At 46.7% G+C, this 12,474-nt stretch overlaps 1 protein-coding gene across 2 annotated transcripts in view; it reads left to right on the top strand.

Moving 5' to 3' along the window:
- Positions 1–12,474, top strand: part of DGKD (diacylglycerol kinase delta) — an 82,641-nt gene that overhangs the window by 9,622 nt on the left and 60,545 nt on the right. For both annotated transcript variants that reach the window (XM_087819508.1, XM_087819507.1), the window contains exon 2: positions 11,656–11,766. In XM_087819508.1, the coding sequence (XP_087675634.1) occupies positions 11,656–11,766 (111 nt within the window). The remainder of the gene's footprint in view (positions 1–11,655; positions 11,767–12,474) is intronic.

Here is a 12,474-nt window from a genome sequence, read left to right as displayed (position 1 = left end):
CTGTCCAGCTCTGCACTATAGTGTAAAAGCAACCACAGACAATATGGGCATGGCTGTGTTCTTTACAAAAATGGTGATGGGCCACATTTGCTCATGGACTGTGCTTTGCCCATCCTGGCATAGGGAAACCTCATTAATCTAAGAGTGTCTGCAAAAGCAGCAAACCTCATACCTAATGGTGAATCTTGATAGACTTCCCCATGAGATGGGAACAAGAAATGGATGTCCACTATCACTACTTCAATTCAACATTTGGAGTAATGGAAGAAAAAAATAAAAGGTATAAGGATTGGAAAGGAAGGAAAAAGGTCATTATTTGCCGATGATAGAAATGTTTCCTTAGATCTCTAAGTATACAGACAGGTTATAATAAATAAATGATGATAGGGTTGCTGGGTCCAAGAACAGTGCACAAAAATCTGTATTTCTGTGTAGTCTAATAAATATATTTGCTCTTTGTCCCTGGCTCCTGACAGAGCTCCTGAGTGACGGGGGGTCTTTCCCTATTCCTACCAAGCCCCTTTTGACTACACTGGACTTTATGTTAATGAGGTGGCTCAGGGTGGGGCCCCAGAGAGCTTCAGGGTGCAGGCTGGTCACCAGAAAGACCAAACAAGTGATTAGAGGTGTGAACTTTCAGTTTTATACCCCATCTTCCTAGTATTAGAGGGGACTGGAGATTGAGTTATAAAAACTTTCAAACTGGGGAGAATCAGGGTTTTTGGGCTGGTGAACACATGAATGTGGTGGGAGGGTGGCATATCCAGAGATGGCACGGAAGCTTGGTCCCCGACCGCCCATACCTTGCCCTATGCGTCGCTTCCACTTGTGTCTCTTCCATTTGTTGGTAGGGATGTGGAGCAAGGGACCGCTAATCTATTGTTGGTGGGATATTAAATTGGTAACAGCACTTTAGAAGACATTTTGGCAGTGTCCATTAAGTTGAAGAAATGTATACTGTTTCAGCAATTCTGCTTGTAGGTATATATCTAACAGCTATGCAAGCAAATGTACTCCAAGGGGCATGTACAAGAATATTACTAGTGTTAGTATTTATAATAGCTCACAAGTGGAAGCAACTCAAATGCCTACCTATATTAGGTTGGGTAAATTATGGTATGTTCTTACAAGAGAGCAAAAAAATGACTACCAGAGAAGCCTGGATGCTGGGAAGGGACGGGTAGCGACTGGATGATCTATGATGAGAGAAGGAGCTTGTGGGGGGCCGGTAGTGTTGTTTCTTGACCTAGGTGGTGGTTAGTTGGGTTGTTAATTTGTGATGATTATACATTTTTGATTTGTGGACTTATCTTTATGTGTGCTATTTTATAATGAAAAAAATTGTTTTTAAGGATAATAAAAGAATGAAGAGGTGGTAGATGGTCAGAGACATGCAAAGGCCCTGTGGCCAGAGGGAGCTTGGGGAATTCTAGGCGCTGAAAGAAAGCTGCTGGATAGATTGTGCCATGAGGCTGGGAGCTGGGTAGGAGGACACGTTAGGGAGCTCTGTGGGAGTGGGCTGCTGTTGCTTTAAGATTTTAAGAAGCAGACATAACGCTATCCAGGTTGAAAAGATTGCTCCGGCTGTTTTGTGGCTGCTTGAGTGGATGGTGGCTGACCCATGCAGCAAGAGATGGTGGTGGCCAGGGCCAGGGTTGTGGTGGTAGAGAGAATTTGTTGGATTCGACATTGTGAGCACTCGGCGATGGTTTTGGTGTGGGTGTTGGGAAAGAGGAGGCTGTGGTTCCCATGACTCCCTGGATAATGGAGCCCTCCTCCAAGATAAGGAGCTGAGGGTGAGACCAGTGAGGACCAACTCGGGTTTTGCTCTCGCTGAGCTCTGCTGCCTGGTGTCCCGGGTCCTGTTATGTTCAACTACCCCACTTTCACAGATGAGAGACATAGAGTTGGAGCAGTTAGGCAACTTGCCATGTGCCATGAAGCCACCCAAGTCTCATAGATTCCAGGTTGTGCCTCTTCCTAGTGTGCACTACCCACCCCTCACAGTTATGTACGGCTCCCCTGAGCCCGGGTGAGAACAGTGGACAGTGGAAGAGGCCTGGTCAGCTTGGGGGCCGTTGGCTTTTAGGAAGTGGGCAGAGGAGGGGGACCAGTCAGAGGAGGAGGGAGGAGATGGAGGGTCAGGGGAGAAGGTGAGCCGCTGCTCGGCCCCTGGAGCCCCCTCACTGTCGTCGTCATGGCCTTTCTTTTCCCTTCTCCACTTTTTCTGGGTACGTTTAATTTAGTTGAAATGAAACTGTGTGAGTTTTCACTTTAATGTTATAAGCATTCCTCCATGTTATTAAAATCTCTTTATTATCCTCTGTAACGGTTGCATCAGTCTGTGACGACTGTTTTTGCAAAGAAAGCTTTTTCAATTTTTTTATTATGAAAAACGTAAAAATAATAATACAGTGTACACCCAATATACCTACTACCAAGAATCAATAATTAACATGTTTCCAAATATACCTTATCTATGTGTATTGAATATAACAATAATATGTTCAATTGTTATAACAAATAATTTGCTAAACCTTTTGAAGGTGATCTATAGACATCACGGCAGTGTACCCCTAAATAACTCTGCATGCATCTCCTAAAAAGGACATTTTCTTATATACCATTATTACAACTAAACTTGAAGATTCCTGATGGTAAGAATGGCGTGGTGACATGAGGGTTTAGGTTGCTGTGCTCTAGGATCAGAAGGTAGAGAAGAGTCTGTCCTCAGTCTCCTCTGGAATGTCCTAAACCACAGCTGGAATAGTTCCAGCTGTTGGATCAAAATAGATTACATTTAAGGAGCCAGATATACAAAAGGGCATGACTTGTAAAAACATTGGATTTAAATTTCATAGCATCCTAATAAATGTATACATTCTATGGAACATCTTATCTACGTTCTCCTTTGTCTCAACTTTTAACTCCTGTGTTGAAAATAAATCTAAACTTATCTAAGCAGAGAGTTCAAGGTCTTGATATAAATAAGATATATTTTAGCCTGAAATGGAAACTTTTTTTTTTTTTTTTTTTACTCCTCACCAGAGGACATCCTTAGAGGGAGGGAGCGAGGGAGGGGGAGAGAGAGAGAGAGAGAGAGAGAGGAACATCAGTGTGAGAGAGAGACATCCTTCAGTTGCCTCCTGTTCACACCCTGACCAGGGATCGAATCTGTAACCCAGATATGTGCCCTGAGCGGGAATCGAACCGACAACCTTTTGGTGCACAGGATGACACTCACCCCAACTGAGCCACTCAGGCTGGACAACACTGAAACTATTTGATGTATGAAACATCAGTTTCTTAGATACATTCATAATTATGTCAGGGTACATTTGAATAAATTAAGTAGAAATAGGCTATAGAGAAACAAAACACAAAATAAAAGCAGATCTGGACACAATATATTGTTTGGAAAAGCAGCTTATTAAATAATTTGTGTGTTCTATAACCCACTTTTTTTTATACACCAAAAACACACCGGAAGGATATTTCAGGGTATAGTGGCAAGTGTTAGGAGTGGCCGGATTCTGAGTCTTCTCAAGAAAAGTAACCTCCAGTATGCCCAGCAGCTGGGACTTGAGCTGTTTAACAAGGGACTTTATTTCCACCTGAAGTTGGAAAATGGGCAGGAGGCAGTTGGGTGAGCACATGCCCAGGGAGGATAGGGATGGTTATGGTCCTGCTGTACATTTATTTGTGCAGCACTTTGCTCTGTGTGAGTTGTTCCCAGCTCTGTACGGCATCCCCAAGGGGCGATGGGCAGATTGGGGAAACGGGGGTGGGGGGGGGGGTTGGGGTGTAGGAGAGTAGCTGCTCTGAGCCCAAGTAGCAGCAGCTTCAAGCTTTGCATTCAAGCCTCAGTGTGTTTCATTGACTTCTAAGTTACCAAAGCACCCAGTCTGTACCTTTGTCATGGAAATTTCCTAACTTACACCGAAGGAGGGAGAGGAGTTGAACTGCATCAGTCTGAACAGTCATCTGCCCGTTGTGTCTTTCTTGCTTCATCTGTCCCCACCCCCTCAGCCCTACTTTTTTCTGTTATTTAAAAGCAAATTTTTATGGTACTTTTTACTTGTAAAAGTATCCCTCTACCAGCATGCGGATTCTTCAAAGGTCAAGGGTCCCGACTCTTTCATCATCATGTTCCCAGCAGTGCTGGCACTTAATTGTTCAATAAATATTTGTCGAGAGTGCGTTTCAGTCCACCATCCATAGGGAGGCGGATTAGCTGTGTAGGCTCACAGGAGCCTTTAACTTGGGTGCCTTTAACTGAACCAGTGTGTATTTGGGATGTTGCTCCTGCTGCCAGTGGCTCTGGTTGGTCTGCTTCGTGTGTAGGGGAGATGGGTTGTGCCTTGATACATGCACACTTGGCCATATGTTCACCCCAGAAAAGTGGGAGGGTTAGTTATGACTATAGACTCGCTTAACTTGTAAAGACAAAAAAAAAAAAGAAAGCTTTCCCTCAAGCACACATTTTTTCCCCCACTTGATAATGAAGCTTAGGGAGAGTTGAAATCAGACAGAGCTGGGTTTGCCCCTGACCTCTTTCCCTTCCCTGCAGATAGAGGTCCTCTCTTGCCCTCAGTTTCTTCATGAGTGAAATGGGGTGCTAACTATTCACAGGGTGGTGAAGATTAGGTGAAATCCTTTTGATAACTAAGTTCCTGGTACAGAGTAGTCACCCCATAAACACTGGCCCTGTCTTTCATCTCCTTGCCGGTGTTTCTGTGAAATGGGGCTGTTTACCATGCCTCCTTTAGGAAGGGTGTATGCAGATGAAGTGGGGTCATCTGTGGAAAACCCTTAAATCCTGGGACACCAGCATTAGTGATCAGAGTGGCCACTGACGGTGACTGCTGAGCGAGCTAGCTCAGCCAACCCACCTTTATTAGATGGAATGCATTTAGCAGATTGATGACACAGTAGGAACCAGGTTGTTTCTGCCTGAGCAACTTTTGGCTGTTGCTTGCCGTCTCATGGCCTCAACATGGCTGCCACAGTTCTAGACACGGTGACCTCTTTGAAGGCAAGAAGGAAGGGGAAATTGAAGCCACATGTGTTCCCACTTATTAGTGAAGCATCTCTCCTACCTCCCCAGCCCAAGCAGGACATATGTGTGGGTCTCTTTGACCAAGACTGAACCATGTGGCCAGGACTGGGGAAGTGGGTTAGGACTGTGATGATTGGCAACATATGGTAAAATCAGCCCACTCAGAATTGAGACTGTGCTAGCAAAGAGGGGAGGCAGACAGTAAAAGAAGTGCCCCCAGATTTAGGGAAGGGGCCTGTGGACTCCAAATGGAGGGCAGATCTGGGAGCAGCTCTTTGGGGGGTTTGGGCATTACATTTTGGGCCACTTTTAGGCTTTTCTACTTATCCTTCATCATAGAGCAGGGATAGGAATGAAACCTCTCTACTCCTGTCAGTGAAACCTCTGATGACAGGGGCTTTGGGATATGGTAGCTTTACTGCATTGAAGGAGGCAAACCAGGATAGTGGGAAAAGGGAAATTATGTTCTCTTGATTGGTAAGAAAAGAAAACAGTCCTTTTTTTTAAAAAAAAACTTTATTTTTTGATTGACTTTAGAGAGCGAGAAAGAAACATTGGTTTGTTGTTCCTCCCATCCACACATTCATTCACTAGATGATTCCCATATGTGCCCGACTGAGGATCGAATCCGCAACGGGCGCATCCGGACAACACTCCAACCAAACGAGCTACCTGGCCAGGGCAAGGCAGTCCTTTTTCTATGAGTTATTGTTTTGGATGTTTAGGAAAAACCTCATGTGGGGTGCTTTTGAGTCAGATTGACAGGCAGCACCCACCCGATGTAGGGCCTGGCTCTGCAGAGTTGAGAGGAATTCTCCTCTCAACTACAGTTACCCAGGTGCCTCTCCTGCTGGTGGCTGGTGCCGTGAGACACTAAGGTGTGCAGCATTTGGTGTGGCCCTAGGTGTGCAAACTTCCTTAGCTTCTGCTACGCTGTGATAAGACCAGGTGATAGGTAGGTAGGTTGTCGATAGTTGCAGGTAGCTCTGAATCAGACGAACTAGTGGGTGGTGTTTTAAATAGGTGAAGGAATTAAACTTTGCCTAATTGAATTAACTCAGATGTATCAGTAGACTTTTATATTGGTTTCATTTTGCCAACAAATATTTTTGGTTTGGCTGTGCAGGTCTTCCATTTACTGGCCGCGTGGCTTTGCATGAATTACTTAATTCTTCTGCCCCCCATTTCCTAATACATGTAAAATGAGAATATTACTACAAATCTCCAGAGCTGGTATGAGGATTAAAAGGTAAAAACGGCTCATATGTATGTAGTAGATGGGATGAGTACTTAGTGTTTAAAACAATCTATAGTTCTTTGAATGCATTGTGATACTTTATGTTTTGTGAACAGATTATTTTTTGATTGTTTCCTGTTTATGAATTATGGTGTTCATAAACTGTAAACCACAGAAGAAGGTTTGAGATAAGAGTAAGGAGGCCTGACATTTCTTTCGTGGTCTGATATTAGCTGTTTAACCTTGAACGTATTACTCAGTCTCTTGGTAACCAGTTTTCTTATTTGTGAACTGGAATATTAGTGTCTGTCTCATAGGCCAGTGTTTATTCTATTAAGAAGGCAAGTAGATGTAAGATGCTCATGAAAAGTGCTATGCAAATTTAAGGTAATATGTTTTTCTAGAGTCTTTCCACTGAGACATTTTAATAGTCCTTTTGTATACTAACTTTTTATGCTAATATCCCCACTGTTTTTTGGACTTCATGAATTTGGATGGTGTCTAAAATAGTTAGTCCTATGTCGTTTTTTTTTGTTGAAGGACTAAAATATTTTAAGGACAAATAGATGGCTGAAGTGAACATTTGGCTAAATGTTCACTCCCTTTATTTTACCCCCTTCACCCTTTTATTGCTTGGCCTGCCTGCAGCTAGTCTCCTCCCTCAGGCGGGTGGTGGCCAGGAAAAGATGGAAACCCTCACACTTACCTGCAGGAGACACTGATAGTATCAGCCAAGCCCTGCCTGCTTGCACTTCTGTCCTTTTATTGATGAACTTTGTTTTTCCCTTTGTTTTTTTTTTTCTTTTTTACTAAACAGCACACATCATAAAGACAAGTTGTGATGCATATAATAACTGTATACTTGTGTGCCCACCCACCCAGCAGAGCACTAAGATGTCATCCTCAGGTTCCTTTGGTTCATGCCCTGTGGTTCAACATCTTTTAGTCACCATTCTGCTGACTCCAGGTCATACCTTCTACCAGTTTCCCTTGTGAAAGTTTCTTTTTCTTTGTTACCATTGTTTTTGCAGAGGTTCTTAGAATATTCTGGATGTTGGCTCTGGCTGTTGGCACTATCTCATGTATCTTCTTTCAGAAGGTGGCTTCTCTCTCCTCTTTGTTAAGGTGTCTGATGAGCATAATTTCCCAGTTGAAATATAGTTGGCCTTAGTAGTCTTGTAGTATAGTATTTTTTAAATCCTGTTTAAAAAACTTCCCAGTCCCAGAGTCATAAAGAAATCCTCCTTATATCATCTGCTGAAAGTTTTAGAGTTTTGCCTTTTGCATTGGATCTGCAGCCCTCCTGGAAGTGACTTTTGTCTGCGGTGCATGAGGGATGAGCTATTGCGTTTTCTCCTTAGATGGCCCATGTTTCAGCCCCGTTCACAGACTGTCTCCCTGCTCCCCTAGCCTGTGAAGCCGCCGCTGTCACACTTCTCTGTTTCAGATCTGTTTCTGGGCTGTCTTTGATCCCCAAATTCTACTTCTAGTAATTTGCGCTAGGGAGCAGCTCAGGGCAGTGCAGGCATCTCACTGTGGCAGTGTTCTCGAAGCATTTGATGGTGCCGAGCGGGAAGCGTTCTAGAGGCTCCGGCCGTGGAGTGAGCCGACTGATGTCTGCACACCTGCGCAGTGAGAGACTCTGCAGCCGACACAAATATGTTTACTGCTGTGGAAGGGTGCTGACAGTATAGCGAGGCAGAAAAATAGGAAGTTCAAGCACGGTATGTACAGTCGGGTTCCATGTTTATAAAAAGTTAGCGTGCAAGTTAAAAAAACAAGCCTTTCAGTGCACTTAGATGGGCTTCCCCTGTGTCAGGCCACAAGCCTGCTCAGGTCCTCCCCGGCTCCCTCCAGCCGCTCTGTATTTGGCACCCATGGGTCTTCCTAGTGCTTTCTTACCTGCTCCCTGATTTCTGTGCACACTCCTCATCCTCTTTTCTGGACTCCGCCTCCGCCCTGCATGGGCGTTGTGTCCGGGGTGCCTGGTTGGGTCCCTGGACCTCCTCCTTCCATGCCCTTTCCATAGGGCCTGCCCGGAGGCTTCCCCCCATTACACTTTCTTTTAGAGTCCCGGCCCGGCCGTATGTCTGTAACAGGCACTTCACTTAGTTCGCCCGGCATCCTCAAGGCCCCCAGAGTCAGGGTATCCAGGGGAAGCCCACAGCCTCCCCCATGAGATCCCCCCCGCCGGAGTCCTCCTGGCTTTCCGTCCTGCCTCCCTGCCTCCGTCCGTGGTGGGTCTTCTCCCCTAACACGCATGCCCGTGTCATGTCCCTTCTTTGCAGACGCTCGTTGCTGGCTGCCCTTTTACAAGAGTTTCTGGAGTATTCTTCCTGCCTCCAGGTTTCACCCCCTCCCTTTTTGGTCCACACTGTGACCACAGTCATCAATCAGAAGTATATGTATATGAGGGAGACCCGCCACCCCTTGACCTGTGGCTCACAGGCCTGGCTGTCAGTGATCTGGGCCTGGCCCTCTGGGGCTCTGCAGCCTCTGATGATTTCAGGCCCTCTGCCTGCCCTGCTGGACCCCTGCTCATCTTCTGAGACCTGCTCTGTGATGCCTTCCCTCTTGGGGCACCGTGTGTGTCAAAAATCTGCCCTTTCTTGCCCCTGGTGGTAATGAAGGTGCCCTGGATTGCTTGTAGGACAGAGTTGGCTCTCTTGTTTGTGCAAAGAATGTGACAGGATGGTTCGGAGAGCCTGGCCACCCAGCACGCCCTGAGCAGCGAGCTGCGCTTGAGATCTGGTGTTTGGCTCTGGTTCTCTGCTCTGTGGGGTGAAAGGAGGAGCCCTGCCAGCAGTTTCCTGTGGGTGCCCGTTACAGGCTGCCTGGTGCAGAACGTAGCAGGTTATTCAGAAGTGTTATTTTCTTGACCACTTTTAGTTCATTGCTTTTGACTGAATGTTTAAAAATATTCTGCAACAAAATCTATAGTATTCATGAGCAGCGAATTAGGAGAAGAAATGTAATTTCTGAGAAAGCTTCAAAGAAATAGCAACTTTATCTCTTCCCCAGCCTTTTCCGCTGAAACCCACCAGTCTTTTTCTGAGCACTCATGTTCTATAAATAGAACAGCAGCTCTCCTTGGGTAGCCCACGATCAGCTCATCCGCTTTCTGAAAGATGTGTGTGTGTGTGTGGATTGTGTTTTAATTTTGCTTTTCTTATGGGTGAAATGCGTAGCAGGAGATGCAAGAAAAAATACTCCAGTGTTTATCTTTAAAGATAACTACAACTTTTCTGGGTGTGTGTTCGTTGGTTTTGTTCTTCTTAATTTTTTTAAATTGCATTTAGGAAAGAGATGGAAGCGATTCCTTCCCCTGCAGAGGTAAGGAAGACGAGTGGGCAAGGAGCGGCCCTTGTGCTTGTGAGGGAGCCCTGTGGGGCCAGAGGAAAGGCCCTCCTGCCATGTGGTGCAGGCGTCCGAGGCTCTGTGCTGCTGTGCACAGACTGGCTGGCCTGTGTCTTTGGAGAGCATGTTGAAGTGAGCGTCAGTCACATGTATACTTGGGTCTGCAAGGAAGGTTAGGAAACAGCCTGGGAGGTTTTCCATATTGCAGGCTGGCTTCTCTCTCGAGCTGCTGGGATCGAGGTTGGGCTTTCTCCCTGCCTGGGGTCAGCCTGGTTCTGGTTCAGCACATGTCTCCGTACTTCCAAAAGCCAGGCCTTATTCAGTCAAGGATGGAGGTTTCAGACTCTGTGGCTGTAGTGGTGTGTCTCTCTTCTTGACCACTGGGTAATGGTGTGTTCCTCTCTTCTGGCGCAGTTCCCCGGGAGAGCAGGTGGGTGACCTTCTCATAAGTAAAGGTGCAGGTGCACATCACAGAGTAAGTAGGTGGGTTCCTCAGTAGGTTTTCTCCTGGGTTGGTTCTCTTGGGAGTTGGGGAGCATTGCTGTTCATACCGCTAGGCTGGCCCCATGGCACAACTTCCATCACACCTGGCCTGTGGCTGTGAGCTAGCCTGTGCCCAGGAAGCTCACAGAGTCCCGTCCTGTAGTGGGGTGGGAGAGGAGCACTCTGCCTGCATTCCCAGGATACCCTGGACTGCCATGCTGCTTTGGTGGGGGTCCTTCCACACAGCCAGGTGTGAGTGGTATGTGTGGGGCGGGGGCTTTCTAAAGCATTGTCCTCTGGGGCAGGTAACACTGCATCCCGAGCTCCATTCACTCCCTGGTTAGGAGTGGGCTGATGGAGCGACCAGATGACCGGCACTCTGCTCTTGCCTTCTGCTGCATTTGAGTGATGGAAGTTTCTGTCTAGTTTCATCTCATATCATGTGAGGTGGCCCCAGAAGCCCAGGTGGTTCGTACAGATACTTTAAAAAAAAATTAAAGTGCAAAACTATATGGGATTAGGTAATTAAACAGAAGCTTCTCTGAACCAATATTCTTGCCCTTTAACAGAATTTTTGTATATTCTGCCTGCATTCCATGATGAGACTCTGTGTAGAATAGACATTTCTGTTAGGTCGGCCAAAACATGCCTTGTAGACACTGAGAGCCAGGCTCTTGCTCATGCATCTTGTTTATTAGTTTTGACTGTGTTAGTGGCTCCAAGTGGTTCCCCGTGTCGATGACCAGGTAGCTCCTGGAGCATTTAACTTCTGAGTGGTCCGCAGGGCCCCTGTGGCCCATTAGGTGCCCAGCCCACAGGATACAGTGTGAGGGAAACAGCTCTAGGAGAGGCCGTGCCCGCTCTTGGTTTTCACGGAGACATGCGAGTGGACTGCTGTCCACCTCCTGATTCTCTTAACAGAACTCCTGTTTCATGGTGGTGATCAGACTACAGGAGGGTACAAGTTTTAGTGACTTTGGCGTCCACTCACCTCTCACAGTGTGGGCAGATGCCGTGTGGCGTGGGGATACGGGTGGGGACTGAGTGGGGCACAGGCCTGGAGCCTTGCTGAACCCCACAGCAAACTACGTCGACAGTCTTGGCAACAGGACCCTGAGAAATGGCAGGAGGCCAGAGAGCAAGGAGACAGGGCCAAGAATAGCTAAAAAATACCAAATGCTGCAGTTGGAGAATGCACTGGCCTGGGCCGCTTGCTGTGGCCCTTCCAGCCTTCCTGTCTCTTTCTGCTGCTCCCCCGGGCATATCCAGGGCACACCTTGGGCCTCTGAAACCCCCACCCTCAGGCATGCCATGGCCCCGCAGAGGATTGGGTTAGCCCTCCCCCGGCAGCGCTCGGCCCGTCCATAGGTCAAGGTCCGGGGAGAGTGTGAGAAATATTTCTGTTAGGCTGTCAGCAGTTAGAGACGCGAGTGTACCAGACCGTCAGCGTGCAGCTTGGGTGGACGAGCGCAGCCGTGCCATAAAACACATGCTCATGAGTTCCTTTCTGTGCTTTCAGACCATCATCAAAGAGGGGATGCTGACCAAACAGAACAGTTCATTCCAGCGATCCAAACGGAGGTACTTCAAGCTGCGAGGGCGAACGCTGTACTACGCAAAGACTGCAAAGGTGAGGCGCAGTGCAGGACACTTCACGGAAGAAGACATGCAGGGACCTGCAGGGGAGTTGGGGTGCTGGGTCCTCATCTGAGGAAAACCTTCCTTCTAAGAGCTGTTTTTTCCAGAGAGTTTCTCATAATACTCTTGGGTACTAGGTTTTATTTGTCTCAAGGCATGTTTTAGTGCTTATAAACATTGATTTTTATTCTTTTTTTATGTTGTATGTCACCATTGGGGAAGGAGAAATGTCATAGAAATAACCATGCTACAGCTGGTTATCTTTCCTGCAGCAGGATTAGGGGTCACAGGCTTACACATCTCCTATGGATTAAAGTGTCTTCTTAAAAAATTACTTTATTGAGGTATAATTGGCATACAAGAAGCTGCAGATACTTAATGTAGACACTTGATGAGTTTGGAGATGAGTATACACCCGTGAAACTAACACCAAGTATTTTTGAAATGCACTGGGCTTCTTGGTGTGTGAGCAATCGATCTTTGTCCCTGGGCTTCCCAGCAGGGACCCTTCCATCTTGCCATCTGGGGTCACCGGGCAGATGCTCGGGGAAAGAGGAGGAGCCAGTGGGAGTCACTAAGTTACCGCCATGTTTAAAGGAGTGTGGTCACATGTGGTTCAGGCACCTGTGTGCTTGCAGAGCTAGTTTTTGGTATTCTGAACACTCGTGTTTTTGTGTCAGTATTGCTGTCAATACTGATA

Source organism: Miniopterus natalensis, chromosome 8 (genome assembly GCF_054644295.1).
Source record: "Miniopterus natalensis isolate mMinNat1 chromosome 8, mMinNat1.hap1, whole genome shotgun sequence".
NCBI classification, from domain to species: Eukaryota; Metazoa; Chordata; class Mammalia; order Chiroptera; family Miniopteridae; genus Miniopterus; species Miniopterus natalensis.
The sequence above is the reverse complement of the archived record's forward strand: the minus strand, read 5'-3'. Positions and strand labels throughout refer to the sequence as shown.